General features: G+C 37.7%; 1 protein-coding gene across 1 annotated transcript; it reads left to right on the top strand.

Annotated features, from left to right (window-relative positions):
• Positions 1-104: 104 nt before the first annotated feature.
• On the top strand, positions 105-13,762 carry LOC127640395 (ammonium transporter Rh type C-like). Its single transcript, XM_052122925.1, has 11 exons — positions 105-330; positions 3,554-3,746; positions 6,969-7,119; positions 7,412-7,559; positions 7,811-7,977; positions 9,102-9,239; positions 9,410-9,546; positions 11,403-11,527; positions 11,864-11,937; positions 12,787-12,863; positions 13,494-13,762. The coding sequence occupies exons 1-11, from the start codon at positions 105-107 to the stop codon at positions 13,522-13,524; spliced, it is 1,467 nt and encodes a 488-aa protein (XP_051978885.1). The 3' UTR covers positions 13,525-13,762.
• Positions 13,763-19,379: the final 5,617 nt, after the last annotated feature.

The raw sequence follows: 19,379 nt of genomic DNA, 5'->3' as shown, positions 1-19,379 counted from the left end.
TGGCAGAAACACCTCCGCGCTCCCGAGGCGCTTAAAAGTGGCACTAATGCGCGTCCACATCTTTTAACAGCATCACTAGGCTACTGTATTGTCAACCTGCAGACATGGGGGGCTGCATGGACCGCATACGGAACAGCTGCGACGGGCCAAAGAATACGAATCTGAAATGGAGTTTACCTGCCGTGTGTTTCGTCTGGCAGTTGGCAATGATCATTCTTTTTGGGGTGTTTGTGCGTTATAACGAGGAGTCAGATACTCGTTGGGTTGAGGTCAGAAAGAAGCGAAATATCACAAGTGATATTGAGAATGACTTCTACTTCAGATATCCCAGTAAGTTTTTATTTGTATTTATTTATGTGTACTATAATCTACTTTAACCTACCTCATTTTAATAAAATACTTTTAAGGATGTAACCACATAGTATTTGGGGTAGGGGTGTACTTCCCTACTGTTGAAATGGGATACTGGTACAGTTACTTAATTGCATTTCAAAGAAAATAAAATGCATACTTTATATTCCGCTCTCTATTTGGAAAGTAGCTCTATTGAAAATGCTGAAGCAGTATGTCTAAAATCAACTTAAAATATGTTTGAAAAGAACATAATTTTTTTGCGTAAATCCATGAGAAATTCAAAACGGTCATCAAAAATGTATTGCATTGTTATGAAATGTTCAAATGGATTCAATGTGCAATGTGTGGTGTGTGTGTTTTTTTTTTACTGCTTGCTCAACTAAGAGGCTAAGAAAACACAATTCTTTTAACAAGTGGTGTTGACTTAATTTTATTGTGTACAATCCATCTAGGTGTCTTTTATCCATTTGTGTTGGGACTAAGCGAATACTATTTGTTGCTTCAATGTATTGCTGAAACGGGGGATTTACATTTCCCAGCATACTTCGCTCTGGACTAATTGGGAGAGTACATTTTGAAATTTAGGGTTTTAATTTATTGAATTTTTACGTAAAATAATACAAGCATACTTGATAGTGTTTAATATTTTGTAATTTTAGTATTTAGGATTTTCTTTTGGATGTTCATGTTGAATATTTTTGGAGGTTACCTTTGTGGAAAAGAGTGGAGCTAATGGTTCAGTCTAGGATGTGTAACTAATTGTCAAATTGTTAGTGTGCATTGCTTTTCTCATCAATCAAATCTTGAGGCAGTATACGAAGTTAATCATTCTGACTGACATATTCTCTACGTGGTCTTATGTTATTCTAAAGTTGTTTTCAGTGCATCTATCTATCCATGTAGTGATTTTAGAATTATGTAACCTTACATCTGTAAGCCTCACATTTCTCCTGCTACACATGAAAAAATGCATACACAATACACACAGAACTTAAGTCTTTTTGCTGCAAATATGACAGGTGGGGTTGTTTGCTCTTGTTTTATGTAAGGATCAGTATCCTTTGTCTGCTTTAGAATCTTCTGAAGGTGTGGTATAATTCTTCTCTCATTTAAAGATCTTGAGTCTTCAGGTCAGACTTCCCTCTGTTCTAGTGTGATCTTGGACCAAAGTTTAAAATAACAGGTGGCATGTGAACTCCCAAGCTATTGTAGGGGGACATATCAAATATCATTGAATGCTGTAGTGTGCAACTGTCCTGGTTGATGTGTGACTGTCACCTCAGATATGGCCAGAACAAGTCTGTTGGAGCTCATCTGTTTTTAATTACATCTCTGACTCCAAGTAGTAAACAAAATGGACATGGTTTAGGGTGACTGGCCATTAGGGAGATTACGGAAATCATCCCGATCCAACAACGGCACTAAAAACAGGGTGGATGTATAAACTGTGAATTGTGTTATGTATGCTTGATGCAGCTCAAAAGCACTGTTCATTAGCTATGAGATTTGATTCCACTTAATGTGACCTGAAAACAAATGTATCGCACTTGTGGATTTCATTTCAGAATGAGTTATTTGGCACAAAAATTTGCCTTCGTGGAAACGCACTAAACAACTTTAAGACTTCATTTCATATGACCTACTGCCTGAGTTAATGACGTCTTGGTTGCCTTTTCATACTAGCCAATACCTGGTCTCTGGAGTTTGGTAACTTCTATCCTGAATCCTGTCCTGAAACTATCCTTGGTTCAGAATGATTTCAAGGTGACTCCATGTCTGGCCAGTATGAAAGGACAAACTTGCTTATGAAGTTGTCAGTTTCTGGAAGAGATTTTATGGTAACAATGGCCATCAGGCTCTTTGATGCTGCGCTAATATGGGGTTGTTCACAAACCACAGCACTATCTGTTGTCATTTAGCTTTTAACGTGAACAATTTAGTTGTCACCAGCATCAAAATGTCCGTGTTGTGTTGGCATTCTCCCATACTGGAAGCAGATAACACCAAGAACATCTTCACAGTAACCAGTCCAACCTATTTCTGTTCTAAGAGATTTAGGTATCATTCATTTCAGCTCTGTTGCATGTTAGTCTACATTGCTGCTGTTTTGACCTCTGTTATGTCACCAAAAGGCTCAGATTACATGTATAATTTTTGATATACTAGAACACAACAAATTTTTCCATAGATTTGAGGGTGTTGCAACTGGACTTTGATTGTAGAATCGTGTTCTTTTTGTATCCAAACTCTCATGAAAGTAAAAAGCTGTAAAACTCTAATTTTGATTTCAAGTCATCTAGTGCACTCCTAAAGTTGACTTTTCACAGATACATGCATTTAAAATTTTGTAGTCTTTCTCTTCTGGGGAAAATGTATTATTTTTTTTTAGCTATGACACTTCTTGCACTATAGAGATTTTGTCCAATAAAATGCTCTCAAGATTGTGAATGTCCCTCCCACTAATACCACCTGTAACCGATTAGCAAGTAGCAAATCATGGTTCATGGCTGACTAACTGAAGACTGTTGTCTTGCCCAAGTGTATGTTTCAATAGGAAATGCATCAACACCAGAAAGAGATCTGATCAAGGAATTTGATAGGGTTTTAAGGATCCTTCATACAATATTTTGTAATTGTTGTAAAGTTATCGAGCTGCCCTCTACATTCTTCAATAAGGTCTTTTTTTTTTCAGCAGGGGGTGCTCACCCTGTGGTTTGTGTGGATTCTAATACCCCAGTATAGTGATGGGGATACTAAACTGTAAAAAGCCACATCTTTCGGATGAGACATTAAACCAAGGTCCTGGCTCTCTGTGGTTATTAAACATCCCTGGGCACTTGTAAAGAGTAGGTGGTGTAACCCTGTGTCCTGACCAAATTCCCCTCATTGACCCTTACCAATCAAGTCCTCCTAATAATCCTTTTCCATTAATTGGAACCAATAGCTGGTGTGTGTTGAGTGTACTGGTGCACTATGGCTGCCGTCAATCATCCAGGTGAATGCTGCACACTGGTGGTGGTTGAGGAGAGTCCCCTGTTTACTGTGTACTGTGCTTTTGAGTATAGCATCAGAAAAGTGCTATATAAATGTTACGTTCATTAAATCATCTAAAATTCATCTAAAACGCATTGCCTCTTTGCAAATTGCAATTATATTGAAACTGATCATTGGATTATTTATTTATTTGCTAAATATGCAGGTTTCCAGGATGTCCATGTCATGATCTTTGTGGGCTTTGGGTTTCTAATGACCTTCTTGAAGCGCTACAGTTTTGGAGCCGTTGGATTCAACTTCCTCATTGCAGCTTTCGGCATCCAATGGGCTCTTCTGATGCAAGGCTGGTTCAATTCGCTGGACTACACTGACGGAAAGATCAAGATTGGTGTTGCAAAGTATGTTGACTCTAGAGGTAGAAAATATATCGGTTTTACAGATTAATCCATGCTGAAAGTTGCTTATTGGAACTATTGGTTGTTGGCAAAAATCTTTGCACATAGTTGCAGATTGCTCTTATTTCTATTCTTCCAAAGATAAATGCGACCGTATCTAAACGTGCCTCATCATCTTATACGTTGTGTCTCCAACTTCATATCTTGTGAATGATGATGATGATGATGATGATGATAATGATAATAAGCCTTATTCAAAATATAAGGGTTAGGATTAACACATACTGATCACGGTACCCTGCCCAGCCCCCCTGTGAAAAAAATCCTGGCACCGCCCCTGGTCCCCGGTGTGTTTCGGCCTAGTTTATCAAATCGGCAAAAAAGAAACATCCTCTCACATTCAACTGCTTATATTTTCAGCAAACTTAACATTTGTAAGTATTTGTATGAACCTACGATTCAACAACTAAGACATAAACTGAACAAGTTTCAAAGACTCGTTACTAACAGAAATTGAATAATGTGTCCCTGAACAAGGGGGGGGAAGAGTTAAAATCAAAGTAACAGTCAGTATCTGGTGTGTCCACCAGCTGCATTAAGTACTGCAGTGCATTTCCTCATGAACTGCACCAGATTTGCCAGTTCTTGCTGTGAGATGTTACCCCAGTCTTCCACCAAGGCACTTACAAGTTCCCGGACGTTTCTGGGGGGAATGACACTAGCCCTCACCCTCCGATCCAACCGTTCCCAGATGAGCTCATTGGGATTGAGATCTGGGCTCTTCGCTGGCCATGGCAGAACATTGATATTCCTGTCTTGCAGGAAATCACGCACAGAACGAGCAGAATGGCTGGTGGCATTATCTTGCTGGAGGGTCATGTCAGGATGAGCCTGAAGGAAGGGTACCACATGAGGGAGGAGGATGTCTTCCCTGTAACACACAGCGTTCGGTTTGCCCTCAGTGACAACAAGCTCAGTCCGATTATGCTGTGACACACCGCCCCAGACCATGATGGACCCTCCACATCCAAATTGATCTTGCTCCAGAGTACAGGCCTCGGTGTAACGCTCATTCCTTCGACAAACGTGAGTCCAACCATCACCCCTGTTGAGACAAAACCGTGACTCTTCAGTGAAAGTGCTTTTTGCCAGTACTGTCTGGTCTAGCGATGGTGGGTTTGTGCCCATTTTGCAACATTGTTGCCAGTGATGTCTGGAAAGTACATGCCTTACGACAGGCCTACAAGCCCTCCGTCCAGCCTCTCTCAGCCTATTGCGGACAGTCTGAACATTGATGGGAGGGATTGTGCGTTCCTGGTGTAACTGGCAGTTGTTGTTGCCATCCTGTACCTGTCCTGCAGGTGTGATTATTCAGATTTACTGATCCTGGGTAGATGTTACATGTGGTCTGCCACTGTGAGTATGATCAGCTGTCCTTCCTGTAGCGCTGTCTTGCAGTACGGACATTGCAATTTATTGCCCTGGCCACATCTGCAGTCCTCATGCCTCCATGCAGTATGCCTAAAGCACGTTCACGCAGATGAGCATGTACCCTGGGCATCTTTCTTTTGGGTGTTTTTTTACAGTAAGTTAAAAGGTCTCTATAGTGTCCTTAGTTTTTATAATTGTGACCTTAATTGCCTACCTTCTGTAAGCTGTAAGCGTCTTAATGACCGTTCCACAGGTGTATGTTCATTAATTGTTTATAGTTCATTGAACAAGCATGGAAAACATTGTTTAAACCCTTTATAATAAAGGTCTGTATAGTTATTTGGATTTTTACAAAATGATCTAAAGTACAGTGTCCGGAAAAGGGGACATTTCTTTTTGCTGAGTTAAGTAAAAATGTCCATGTGCACCAAATCGTCTTTTTTTTTTTTTTTTTTTTTTGGGGGAATTACTGGGATTTTGGGTCAACGATGAACTGCATATGGGATTGTATTTTTTCTCGTTTAAGTCTATGCATGTGCCCATCACAGTAAGGAAATGCTTATTCATTTACATTCTACAAATCAATTTTAAAATCTGATTAATCACTTATTGGCATTTCCACCAACTTGGTTAGCAATTCTAGGCTAAATTCCCTGTCGGTCAGCCTCTAGTTGATTCTCAATTGTGAGATATTATGCTTTTTTTTTTTTTGTTTTTTTTTCATTTCAATTTGTGAAACAGTATTTTTTTTCCAGAAGTTTCGCTGCCTCCTTTCCAAATGGTAACCTGTTATAACAAAATAAAAGTTAATGTACTTAAAAAAATTACTCTGTAAATAGGTATTTCACCCCCTTTAGTGCAGTGTGCCAGATCTCGCAAGGAAAAAAAAGCCCAAAATAAGCCATTTGACTGTTAAGTATTATTTTAATTATAGATCTGCTTCTCAGTCTGAACCAGCAGCATCAAATCTTTATTACTGCATCATATCTAACAATTCAGTGAAGACTTTGAAACAACTGGGAAATATACTTTTTTTACCTCCTAATAATGATTTCCTTGTATCTGGATTAGCTGTGCATGTATAATGTAGTAATTATACATAGTTTTTAAATTTCTTCATTCACAGAATGTGGCATCCACAATAGGAGTTTTGAAATATGTGTGACGCAGCAGTTTTATAGGCAACATGAAATGGTGTAGTTCCAAGAAGGTACTGTGATTAAATCCTTTTAGCCTCGTGAAAAAAGAACCGAACAACATTTACCGGTTACCAGTATTTAAAAATAATGTCTTCACTCCGGAACAATTGAAAATCACTTTGTTCTCATTTTCGGTTACGTTCTGAAAAAGAAATAGTTCGGTTTCGGCTAACCTGATCATTCTCTCTCCTTGAACTTGCTAAGCTACCTCTTAAATCTGTTCTAGATTAAAGCTACGGTACATTCAAAACATTGTAAATTTCACTGTGCAGAAAGACAACAAATACTTGCATAGCTGTAGATCTAGATTATTTCTAGTGTACCCATTCGTTTTTTTTCCAACCTGGTCTCATAAAACCACATTACTATACCAAAATATTTTAAATAATTTTTTTTTATAAATTGTGGCTCTTTGTGCGTACTGTATGCATCACTGAAGTTTCCTGGTAAAAGGAACCATAGAGGCGCTACAGCAAAAATAACTTCTATTTCCAATCACAAGTAAACCGGCTGATGATCGGTTTATAAACACTTACATTTCACTCTCAATGTAGATTCCTCTACATAAAGTTAATGCATCTCATTCCATGTTCAGTCTGATCAATGCAGATTTCTGTGTGGCGGGGTGTCTGATCGCATACGGCGCTGTGCTGGGGAAGGTCAGCCCAGTTCAACTGTTGGTGATGACCCTGTTTGGTGTCACACTGTATGCTATTGAAGAATACATCATTCTAAACCTCATTCATGTAAGTCTAATCACTGGTTTACTTTCATCTGGCTTTGGTTATACTCACAGTATGCTCAGTTATAGATAAAGACAGCAAAAGCAAGAGATTGGTTTGCTGGAATAAGTTGCCAGATGCTTATTGATGTCTCGTTCCAAATCTATGCCTAACTTTTTTTCATGCATGGTGATATATAGAGATAGAGATAGATAGATAGATAGATAGATAGATAGATAGATAGATAGATATCATATTAAATTATGGCAGCATATTCACTGAAGGTATATTTGTTCAATGGCTTAATCTCTGTTAGGCCAAAGATGCTGGTGGCTCCATGGTGATCCACACCTTTGGTGCTTATTATGGTCTGTCCATATCATGGGTTCTGTATCGGCCGAATTTGGATAAAAGCAAACACTTGAATGGATCGGTCTACCACTCTGATCTGTTCGCCATGGTCGGTAAGAGTCCTTTACATCTTGCAAATTTAGAGGGCTAGCTTCTATTATGTAATGATATAACACTTTAAATGTATAATATTAAATTAAACTACTAAACTGTAGAATCTGTACAATTTGCTCCATTTGTATATGGATGAGGGCACAAAGGGTGGGAAAAAAAAGATACACAAATAAATTGTAGTCTTGTTGAAAGTTGCTAAATTAATGCATGAATAGATAAATCGATACATGAATTTTTTTTTTTTATGCAGGCACCCTGTTCCTGTGGATGTTCTGGCCCAGTTTCAACTCTGCCACTGCTGATCATGGAGATGGTCAGCACAGAGCTGCCATCAACACTTACCTTGCTTTGGCCTCCACCGTCCTGACAACCGTCGCCATCTCCAGCATGTTTGAGAAAATGGGGAAACTGGACATGGTAAATGTCCCATCATGTTCATTATGTCAGATTTCCAACACCATTTGATGTGGTAAAAATATCAAAACATCCTTAAAATAAATTCACTTCAAGCAAAATTACAAGATATTAACTATTGTTTTCAGAGAAATCTGAAGAATAAAATTTATGCTGAAAGGGAATGTTCACATAAAAATGTAAAATCTCATTTACTCATCCTCATGCAATCTCAGATGTGCATGACTTTCTTCTGCTAAACACAAATAAAGATATTTTTTAGACCAATATCTCAGCACTGCAAGTCCATACAGTATAATGCAAGTGAATAGTGACCAAAACCTTGAAGCTCCAAAAAGCACAAAGGCAGCCTAAAAGTAATCCATTAGACTCCAGTGGCTTAATCCATGTCTTCTGAGTGATTCAGTCAGTTTGGGTGAGAACAGACCAAAATGTAACTACTTTTCATTGTACATGCCGTGGTGCTATTTCCGTCTTTAGGCATAATAATGATTTCAAGCTTGATTACACGGCGAGTACTTGATGCATGCACGGAGTGCTAGATGCCGCTATAGGAAGTGCATTTGAGCTTGAAATCATGATCTGTAAGGAGACGTCTGATGTTAGATTTATAGTGAAAAGGGATTTGCGTTTTGGTCTCTTCTCACACAAAACCGATTGGATTGTTTCAGAAAAAATGTAACTTTTATTAAGCCTTTGTGAGGAAAAAAAAAATCTAATTTATGTTAATTTAAAATGAACCTGTTTTAACCTTTTGAATTAAGGTTGTTTTTATCACCCCATTAGCATCGTTTTTAAGCATAACGCTAAATTTGGTGAGATTTTTCTGAACATCACGTCATATCTTCTCATTTTGCTTCTCAAATAAATCAATTTTATCTGTATTTCATAAAAGTATCAATGTTTGACTGGCCTGTGCAGTTATTTTCAAGCCATATATTTTTTTTGGAGAATTGACTATTCAGAAAGCCAATTCAGTTCCATTTTGGACCCATTTTGAAAATGCATTGTTTCATTTGGAACAAATTTCCTTAATTTAAATGGAATCATCCCAGACCTACTGGAGGCTGAAGCTTTTGTTAAACCAGTCACTGTTCAATAGTCTAAAAATGTGTTTTTCTTTCCAGGTTCATATCCAGAATTCTACTTTGGCAGGTGGAGTTGCTGTAGGAACAGCAGCTGAATTTATGCTGATGCCATATGGTTCTTTGATCGTGGGTTTCTTATGTGGAATTGTGTCCACACTGGGCTACATTTATTTATCAGTGAGTCTTTAACTTTCAAAGAGTTTGTTTCAGTTATTTCTCCCAGACAATATTTATTTTATGCCATCTGTGTTGCTTCAGTAATGGATAGATCTGGAACATTGTAGTTACAGTAAAAACAGTTTCTTTGAGGTGATTTATTCATAAAGGTTCTTGTCTATGTCCCTCAGCCATTCTTGGAGGAGAAACTGAAGATTCAAGACACATGTGGCATCCATAACCTGCACGCCATGCCAGGGGTTATTGGAGGAATTGTAGGTGCCATCTCAGCCGCTGCTGCCAGCGACACAGTTTATGGGTCGTTAGGGTGAGCCCGACAACACTAAAAGAGTTTAACCTTGATCTTATAAGGCATTATACATTTAAGATGGCAGTAGTGTTTTTAAAAGGGATAGTCCGCCCAAAAATTCAAATTCACTCATTTACTCACCCTCATGCCATCCCAGATGTGTATGACTGACTTTCTTTAGAAAAAATCTCATCTTTGTAGGTCCATACAATGCAAGTGAATGGGATTTTTGGAGCTACAAATGGTCTAAATCACCAAAGTAAACATAAAAGACTCGTTTACACCTGAAAGTAGCATGTGGTGCCTGTTTGGTTTCAATTTCACATCTGAAAGTGAAAGTTGAAGTGGAGATTGAGGGGAAAAAAAAGGACTTAAATATTGTTCTGTTTCTCATCCACACTTATTAAATTGCTTCTGAAGATATAGTGGTGGCCAAAAATATTGGCACCCATGGTAAATATGAGCAAAGACGTAAAATATGCATTGTTTATTTATTTTTATCTTTCATTCACAAAGTTAGTAAATTGAAGTTAAACAATTGGAAATATAGAATTAAATATTTTTCTCAAATGCATTGGCTGTAATTATTGGCACTCTGTTATTCAATACTTTTTGCAACCTCCCTTTGCTAAGATAACAGCTCTGAGTCTTCTCTTATAATGCCTAATGTGGTTGGAGAACACCTAGCAAGGGATCTGCGAGCATTCATCCATCTTACAAATCTCAAGATCCTTTGAATTCATGTTCATGTTGGTGGGCTCTCCTCTTCTGTTCACCCCACAAATTATCTATGGGTTTAGGTCAGGAGACTGGCATGGCCAAGGCAGAACCTTGATTTTTGTGGTCTGTGAACCATTTTTGTGTTGATTTTGATGTTTGTTTTAGATCATTCCCAGAAAGCTTAACATGGGCCCTGGTCTGATCTTACAGCAGGACAGAGGCAGCCTTGGTTTTTTATATCTGTTGGTATTTGATGGTCTGTAATGACCTGTATCCAAACAAGATGTCCAGGACATCTGGCAGAAAACAGCCCCACAACATTAAAGATCCAGCACCACATTTATCTGTGGGCAATGGGTACTTCATCTCTGTGTGCACCAAACTCATCTCTGGTGTTTGCTGCCAAAAAGTGGATTTATTTATTTATTTTTCTTCATCTGACCATAAAACCCAGTTGCATTTGAAGTTCCAGTAATGTCTGGCAAACTGAAGATGGTTTGGGAGTGTTTAAAGAAAAAAAAACAACAACAACAAACTTGTGGTGATGTCTGATATGTTTCTTTTTTTTTTTTTTTTTGTTTAGACTTTCTGACCCCAAGACCCAACTAATTTCTGCAATTCTCCAGCTGTGATTTTTATTTTTTAATGAAAGATCAAAAGGACAAACAATGCAGATGTCTTTTCAAAGCCATCTTTGCTCATATTTACCAAGGGTGCCATTTTTATTTTTTTATATTTTACCACTGGATTCTTATGGATCACTAGTTTTCTTTTGGACATTTTGAGTTCTGGTCACCATTGACTTGCATTGGATGGACCTACAAAGCTGAGATATTTTTCTAAAAATCTTTGTGTTCTGCAGAAGAAAGTCATACACATCTGGGATGGCTTAAGGGTGAGTAAATTATGTGAATTTTCATTTTGGGGTGAACCTATCCCTTTTAGGTCTCAAGTGATTGGTTGAAAAATTCCTTGCATTACTTGGAAACAAAAAAAATATGAAAAATTATGCTTTAAATTCTTAACGGACATTTAGAATGTTCAGATTCCATCAGATAACTTATTTTAGCCAGTTCTTCCGTCATCTGCTGTGGGACAAGGATGATGACCAGCTTGCTCACTGCAACATTTCAATGATTTTGTTCATTTGGTAGGTTGCAAAATACATTTGACTTTGTGGGAGATTTTTCAAAACGGGTTCCCACCACCCAGGGTGGCTACCAAGCAGCAGGACTATGTGTGGCCATATGTTTTGGAATCGGAGGCGGCATATTTGTTGGTATGTAGAGTTTTCAGAGATAAACATGGCTTAAATTTAACGTGATGTCTTTATGTGCTACATTACACAATGCAATAAGCTTGACAATCTAAAGGGCTTTGTTGCAGTTGTTTGTAAAGCCATGTTGTTTGGCAGGTGTATCATTTGTAACATGAAAACTAGTGGAGACAATGTCAGTCCACCTACAAAAGGGATTTTCTATTGGTTTGACTTGCACAAATAGACCAAATACACCACATCTGTCGCTAATTACCATGATTTCAGTTTGCGCATGTTGGCTCGGTGTGGAAAATGGCACACTACCATGTTGCCATAATCGTATTGTCATTGCAACAGGCTTGATTCTGAAGCTTCCCATCTGGGGTGACCCTTCAGATGAAAACTGCTATGATGACAAGATCTACTGGGAGGTGAGAGATGCAATGGTTTATCAAGGGTGTTAGTAGACCTTTTAAAAAAATACAAATGTTTGTTTTACTTGAAGGGCAAAACTTAATGTAACTTTGTAGTGCATTTTATATTTTTATTTGTGTGCTTTGAAGTACTATATCCCAATTTGTTAATGGCTGCCTACACCAATGAGTGAACATGAAATGTTAGTTGAAATAATTTTAGTATGTGATGGAGACATTAAAGGAATATTCCAGGTTCAATACAAGTTAAGCTCAATCGACAACATTTGTTGTGTAAAATTGATTACCACACAAAAACGTATTTAACTTGTCCATCCTTTTCCTTATTAAAAAAGTGTGTGTGTGTGTGTCTGTCTTGATAACCTTTTCTGTGTAAAGTTGTCCAATTTGGCAACTACTTTGGCATGACAACGTAACGTTGTAAAACCTGAAAGGACTGTAAACATTATCATTTAAATAAATGTACATCTCTGCTAAAAAAAAAAAAAAATCTCTTTTATTAACAGAGATGTGCCACTTCTATTTATGAATGAGGCAAATTGGAACGGTCAACGGATGTAGACGGGAACTCCCGCCTTACCGTTAAAAGAGCCAATCACCTTACACTTACAATCAGCTACAGACATTGCCTGTCAATGAACTCTAGAACACGCATGCGCATTAGCTATACAAGCCAGGATATTTTTTATTTTGTATTTATTTATTTTTTTTAATGAGGTAAAGAATCCCAATTTATGATACCAGTGAAGTCAGATTTTATTGCCGACTTGAAATTGATCGAAATATTGACCAACTCTGCTTTTGTGTAGTTCATTTGTATAAATGTTTGTCATTTAATACCTGCAGGTTCCTGAAGATGAAGAAAGCGTTCCTCCCATTCCGGCCTTCAACAATCACGTGATCTTCAACAAACACGCAGACGTGTGAGTACTGCTAAAACAATAACCCAATAGTTTGTGATGTGTTCAGTTATTTCTGCGCTTAGTGGATTGATGTAAACTCACTTGCTAACTTAAAATCGTATCTGCAATCAACAAATTACTATTTCCCATGAGAGGAGTAGACACCAGGGGGCGCACGGACACTCAAATGTGAATCCTCCATTGAGCTGCATTCAAATATAAAGACGTCTGTTGCCTTGATGCAGGCGTGATATGTAGGCCTACACTTAAATACGTATTAATTTAAATCTATTAGTTTAAAATATTGTTACCTGACAAAGAAATGGAAATTATTGAGAATCTTTATCGAGTAATCCTAAATGTCTGTGATTGGTCCATCCTGACAAGCGCTGAGAAAGGAGTTGCGACGCTGCTGATGTGCTGCTCTGCATACCGGCTTTATACCTGAATAATATTGAGTAACTTTAACAGCTACTGAACTAAAAATGTATCTTGAAGATTTAAATACTCGTTATTTAGATCCAAATAACGCCAGTTCTGCATCAGAGCACGTTTAAGTTTAGGGTTGTAATACTCCTCTCTGCCACAAGGTGTCGCAAGGGGATCTAAATCTAATGGAAAAACATCATACGGTTTCTCTTTCTCTAACAGAACAGAGACGAGCTTCGTGGAGCAGCGTTAACACAGACGGGAACAGACCTACAGCGGTGTGACGCGTGTCTTTGGGAAGACGTTTGCTTTTGTGTTGCTTTCCCAACAAGATTCACTACCGGGAAAATTGGAATGAATATGACTTTGTCTTTTTGATTTTCACGAAGCACAAATCCACAACTGGATGAAATGGAATACATTTTATTTTACCCAATTTGAAATTTAAATATCTGTTTAATATATTTGCATATTGCCGGCTAAAAATCAGTCAGAAGTAGCCCATAAATGAGGAAAAAAGTTACACATTTATTTTCTCTAAACCTTGAAGCTGTTACATTTTGTCATTTTAGCTATAGAATATAGAACAAAATTAATTTTACATGTGTTATTTAAGCATTTGTTATTCATTTGATAATTGTAAACTTTTATAAAAATGTAGAAATTGCTTGTCTATATCTATATCTCTCTAGGTTAGCAAAAGCACATTGTATCCACCTTTCATATTGTAGACAAGAAATGTTCACATACATTACAGCATAAAGTTTCCCCATAGTTTAAGTTGCTTCCATGTCAGTCAGCATGTACGCATACATTTGAGTAAAATCATCATATTTTATTAGTGTTTTAATTTTGTTTACATTTAATTATTCCAAACAAGAACCATGTGCAATATCTGTATGTAAATGTTCCTACACGCTATTTCCTTTTCTCCAGTATTGTACCATACTTGCTTGTTTTGTTGATCACTGTTTTCTTTTTCTTTATTGTAAAATTGTTTAAAAGGAGAAACCGCAATTAAGCCTTTCTAATGCAAGATTAAATTGTTGAAATTATTCTTAATTGGAGATGCAATCATTTTTCCTCACACAACTCTATGCTTATTTGCTTCAATTTAATGAAATTTTGAATACATTACAGCATGAAGATAAATATAATAAAAATATTATTTTTTATTTCATTTGTTTTAAATGGTCATGTAGTCTGTTTAGTGATGCAATAATATAGGTTAGTCAATACGTTAAGTGCAGAAATTGTAGTTAGATTTTCCAGCCACCAAAAAAAGCAATTGACAACACTGAGCCCTATATGCAAGAAAGGACATGACATTTTTGCATAATACATTTTCCAAACCACATGCTTGAACCTCTTTGGCCAGAGACCATCTTTTTGTCCCTTGAGGGCTTATGGTGGGGTAAAGGGTATGACGTTTGCTTGTCTGGGATCAATTGGAAGATGTCGGATGTGACTATGGCACATGTCTGACTCCTTAACCGCAAGAACAAATGGATAACCGCTTGTCAGAGGTCAAAGGGTAAATGCATGCTACAGGTGAATGTATTTCAAAGTACTAGGCATTTTAAAATCTAAACAACATGCAGTATATTTACACATTCGTAAACATCAGAAAATGGATTATGTACATTTAAAGAAAAGTTCACATTTTTAGGAAGTTAAATGAATGTAACCTCTTAACTGGCAAAAGTTTGGACACATTTGGCCTAAAAAACTTTGAGTGATCTAAAGCTCAATGTTTGATATCAGTTTTGCACAAATCAAAAATTGTGCATTTGTATTAGTTAAATATTTTTTTGTAATGATGAGTCAGACCAGATAGGAAGAATAGCCAACATGGGAACTCCAACAGTTTAAAATGCATCCCAGGATGCACCTTATGAAGTTGGTCACTACATAATTTACGTACTTCCATTTGTGTTATTGGTATTACAGTTTTGGCGACTAATTTCTTTTATACCACATATTAGACTAATAGAACAGAATGAGTAGAAGTGTCAACTTGTGACACCTAGTCCCAAATGAGGCACAAGTTGATAGTTTTCTTTCTGCAGCACTGGACACTGGCATTCCCTATGGGAAGTGTGTGACATACTACGATCTTCTTTACCATCTCAGCGAAGAACATAAGGAACAAACAAACGTTCCAATTAACTGCTTTCGGTTCCTGCGGAGGAATCCGGGAACACCATCCTTCTATTTGCACTCACACACCCCTTCTCAGCATTCAGATTGCTCGCTCTCCATTGTCCCTTCCCTGCAGGCCTTTCACGGCTAATGTATATTCATTTACCACTTAAAGGACAGACACAGCACCCCGTTAAAACTAAATCAAGCTCCATTCATGACATGCTCCTTTTTGCAGGGCTCAAAGGGCCCCAGTCCGAGGGGTGCCCTGACCTTGAAGACACAGAGAGAGCAGGGATAGATTGAAGGAGAGGTGGGGTAGACAGAGGGAGGGGGTGGATTTGATCCTATAGCCCTCTTAAAAAAAAACCCAGCACTGTCTGCCTTGTCGGTGATTAAACCAACCAACGGCGGACACAGCGAGGACGACGGCGGGAATTCAGAGGAGGCGTGCTGGAGATTAAAATGTCACGCCCATTCAGAGAGGCTGGGATAAAGGAATAAAGGAGCATTATAGGAGGGAAAGAAGGAATGGAGGGAGATAAGTCTTTTCATGGCTGATGACTGATTGCCAGTGTTTTGATTGACAGGCAGTGTTGAGCTGAAGGTGGGAAAGTTGGAGAGAGTTTCTGGGTGGGGTTGATGTTGAGCTGTGAGAAATAAAGATTAGGACATTGTGTGTGAGAAGAGAGGCTGCGGTACGAATATGCACGCCTGTAATTAGCTGTGACCAGTCGTGAGGGCCCTCAAAGCACTTTGAATATTAAAATGCATATGAGAATGTGGATTTACGTGTGTGTATTATGCGAATGAGGAAAAAGATGGTCAGTGTGATGTTCTCATTTATGCAATATGACACAAATTTACAGAATTTATTCATTCATCATTTTATATGTTGACTTTCGTTTTCACTGATTTAAATTTAAAAAATCATTGTACAACAGCGTGTTTTCTACTTGGTAAAAGTGGATGCATTACAGTAATGAGAATCATCATTGAAAGCAAGGGGAATAGTAAAAGCAAAACGTATGGATGCATTACAATAAAGGTAAAATGTGTTTAAATGTTCTGAAATAATGTCACAATGCAAAACATCTTTATGGTCCTAAAAACAGGTTTCGTTTTCTTTGTGCAATAATAATGTTTTTCGCATTGATTTACGGTTAAACATGACTGGGAAATTTTCTTGACTGTTTTGAGAGAATCACCCAAGCACACCTTCCAAGCAAAACATTGTTTTAAAAAAAAAATTGGTATGTTTATGAAACTATAAAACAGTAGAGACAGGCCTACTGTTAAAAATTGAGACCAAACAAGCATTCTTTCAAAAATCAGACAAATACAATACAATGAAATGCATTTTAAGTGTAAATATCCAACTACTGTGGGTGATTGTAAATGTGGCATTTACAGTATAAATACATGACAGAAATCTGTCTTTTTTGTTTGTTATGAGGGTGTAATACAAATACCTTTACCTTACATTTACATGCCTTTTTAATGGGATGGTTCACCCAAAAATGAGAATTCTCTCATCATTTACTCACCCTCATGCCATCCCAGATGTGTATGACTTTCTTTCTTCAGCAGAACACAAAGAATTTTAGAAAATATCTCAGCTCTGTAGGTCCATACAATGCAAAGTGTATGGTGATCAGACCTTTGTAGCTCCAAAAATCACATATGGATTACTTTTATGTCTCCTTTAAGACTCCTGTGGTTAAATCCATGTCTTCAGAAGTGATATAATAGGTGTGGGTGAGAAACAGTCAATTTTGTACTCTAAATCTCCACTTTCACTTTTACACCTGAAAGGTAAAGTGGAGTTTTAGAATAAATAAGGACTTAAATATTGTTCTGTTTCTCACCCACACCTATTAAATCACTTCTGAAGACATGGATTTAACCACTGGAGTCTTATGGATTACTTTTTAATTTCTTTGTGATTTTTGGAGCTGTAAATAAATGTCTGGTCACCATTTGGATTGTATGGACCTACAGAGCTGAGATATTTTTCTAATAATCCTCATTTGTGTTCTGCTGATGAAAGAAAGTCATACACATCTGGGATGGCATGAGGGTAAGTGAATAAGTTAATTATTCCTTTAAAGGAATACTTCAAATAAAAGATTAATGTTAAATTAAAAACTTTTTCCCACTGTATTTCTGTTGGTGTCATGTATAGAGTGTAGGAACCCAATAAGACACCTCGCATTGTGAGGTACAGAGTGTTTCTGTGCTGTACCCTCATAAACCAGCTTTTAAGTACTTGCTAAGGTCCATGAACACGTTTACAAAGGGGTCAAACTGATCTTACTAGGTCCCCAGTCTTAAACGAGTTGGTTTGTATTCTACAGTTTGCATTGAATAGCCTTTTATTATTATTGGATGTTGCCATAAGGATAACTGCTGTAAACCCGTTTATTGACCATTGTGCGTGCTTTACATTAACATGAAGCTCTTCAGGGTTGATTTTCGCCAAAGCATCTCATTAGGGTGTGTTTTAACAGAGTATGGATTCCAGGTCTTTTGCTAGGATATTAGTTGTGTATTATATTGGCACACTATTATTCAACAGACTTGGGTTAGGGTTTTTTTTTCTAGGTTTTTTTGTTTTGTTGTTGTGGATTTTAGTTTACTAACTACATTTAATTAAATACAGTTACCTAATTGTTTAATGTGTAGGCCTACATCAGCATTATTTTAGGCAATGGTCTCCCTGTCCTCTTGATATTGGCATTGACCACAGGAAAATATGAAAGAAAGAAAAGAACATTTTCGTCTAACAATTATTTATCTTTACATTTATTATAATACATATTATTTTGTGTATGTATATATATATATATATATATAGGCCTACAGTATATCGGTCAATGGCCACTCTAGATACAATATAGATATCGATATCAGCATTAGCCAATTGAAAAACCATATTGTTCTACTAATTATTTACTTTTAATCTAATACATGCATTTATAGGCCTAGGTCAGAATTATATTGGCCAATGGCCAAGCCTGCCCTCCTAGATATAGGCAGTGTCCATTTGAAAATCCCATATCAGTCAACGCGTTTTTACATTTAATCTTAATTAATCTTTAGCACTTCCTCTTAATTTCCCAGTTATTTCCTACTTCTTTCATTTTAGAGAGGATTAACAATTTGAATAACTGAATAGGCCTGCTATACCTTTTTTTTTGTTTTGTGTTGTGAAGTTTCTTAGAAGGCAACCTAATTTGCTAAACTAGACCCTTTCTTATTTTGTGTAAAATATCAAAAGCTTTTCAGTTAATTTCGTAAACTCAGGATTTGACCATTTTATTTATTTATTTGTTTAATGCCTCCTCCAGTCCTTCTCGTCTCATTGCTGACACTCCACCTCCAACCTGTCATAATTGGTGACCCACTGCCGGCTGTGCGCCTCGCACACTCCAGGTATCCGGTGACTCAAAGGTCGGTAAGTGCCCCTGTCAGCGCACCGCGGTGAGGAACAAGAGATTAGCCCTAATCCAATCCACTCCGTGTGCCCACCTCCCCTTCTCCTTCTTGCTCAGAGGAGGAGCCGTGGCTTTCAGGTCAGCATTGGAATCCCTACCCTAAAAAGAACCCCTCTGCAACTCACCAGAAGGAGAAAAAAAACTCTTTAAACCCATCTGAACTGGCTGGTGGCCTTTTCAATGGCGCTCTGTGGACAAAGCTTTTTTCACAGGAATGGCTGAATAAATGAGGAGGATGCCACCGCAGATGTCTTGAGACGTCTCTGTTAGCGTTTGATTGAGGAAAGGCTGCACGCTTGGTTGAGTACAGTGACTTGATGGCCCCTGTCCTGTCCAGACCAGAGGCTGCTGACTAAAAGTCTGGTGCATTGTCTGACCTGAAGATGGTGTGGATGCACATTTACCATTATGCTCTGACATCCATTTCAGGGTATCCATTTGTCAACAGTCTGGGCACTGCCTCTGTTGC

The sequence above is a fragment of the Xyrauchen texanus genome, chromosome 49, assembly GCF_025860055.1.
Source record: "Xyrauchen texanus isolate HMW12.3.18 chromosome 49, RBS_HiC_50CHRs, whole genome shotgun sequence".
In the NCBI taxonomy this organism is placed as follows: Eukaryota; Metazoa; Chordata; class Actinopteri; order Cypriniformes; family Catostomidae; genus Xyrauchen; species Xyrauchen texanus.
The sequence above is the reverse complement of the archived record's forward strand: the minus strand, read 5'-3'. Positions and strand labels throughout refer to the sequence as shown.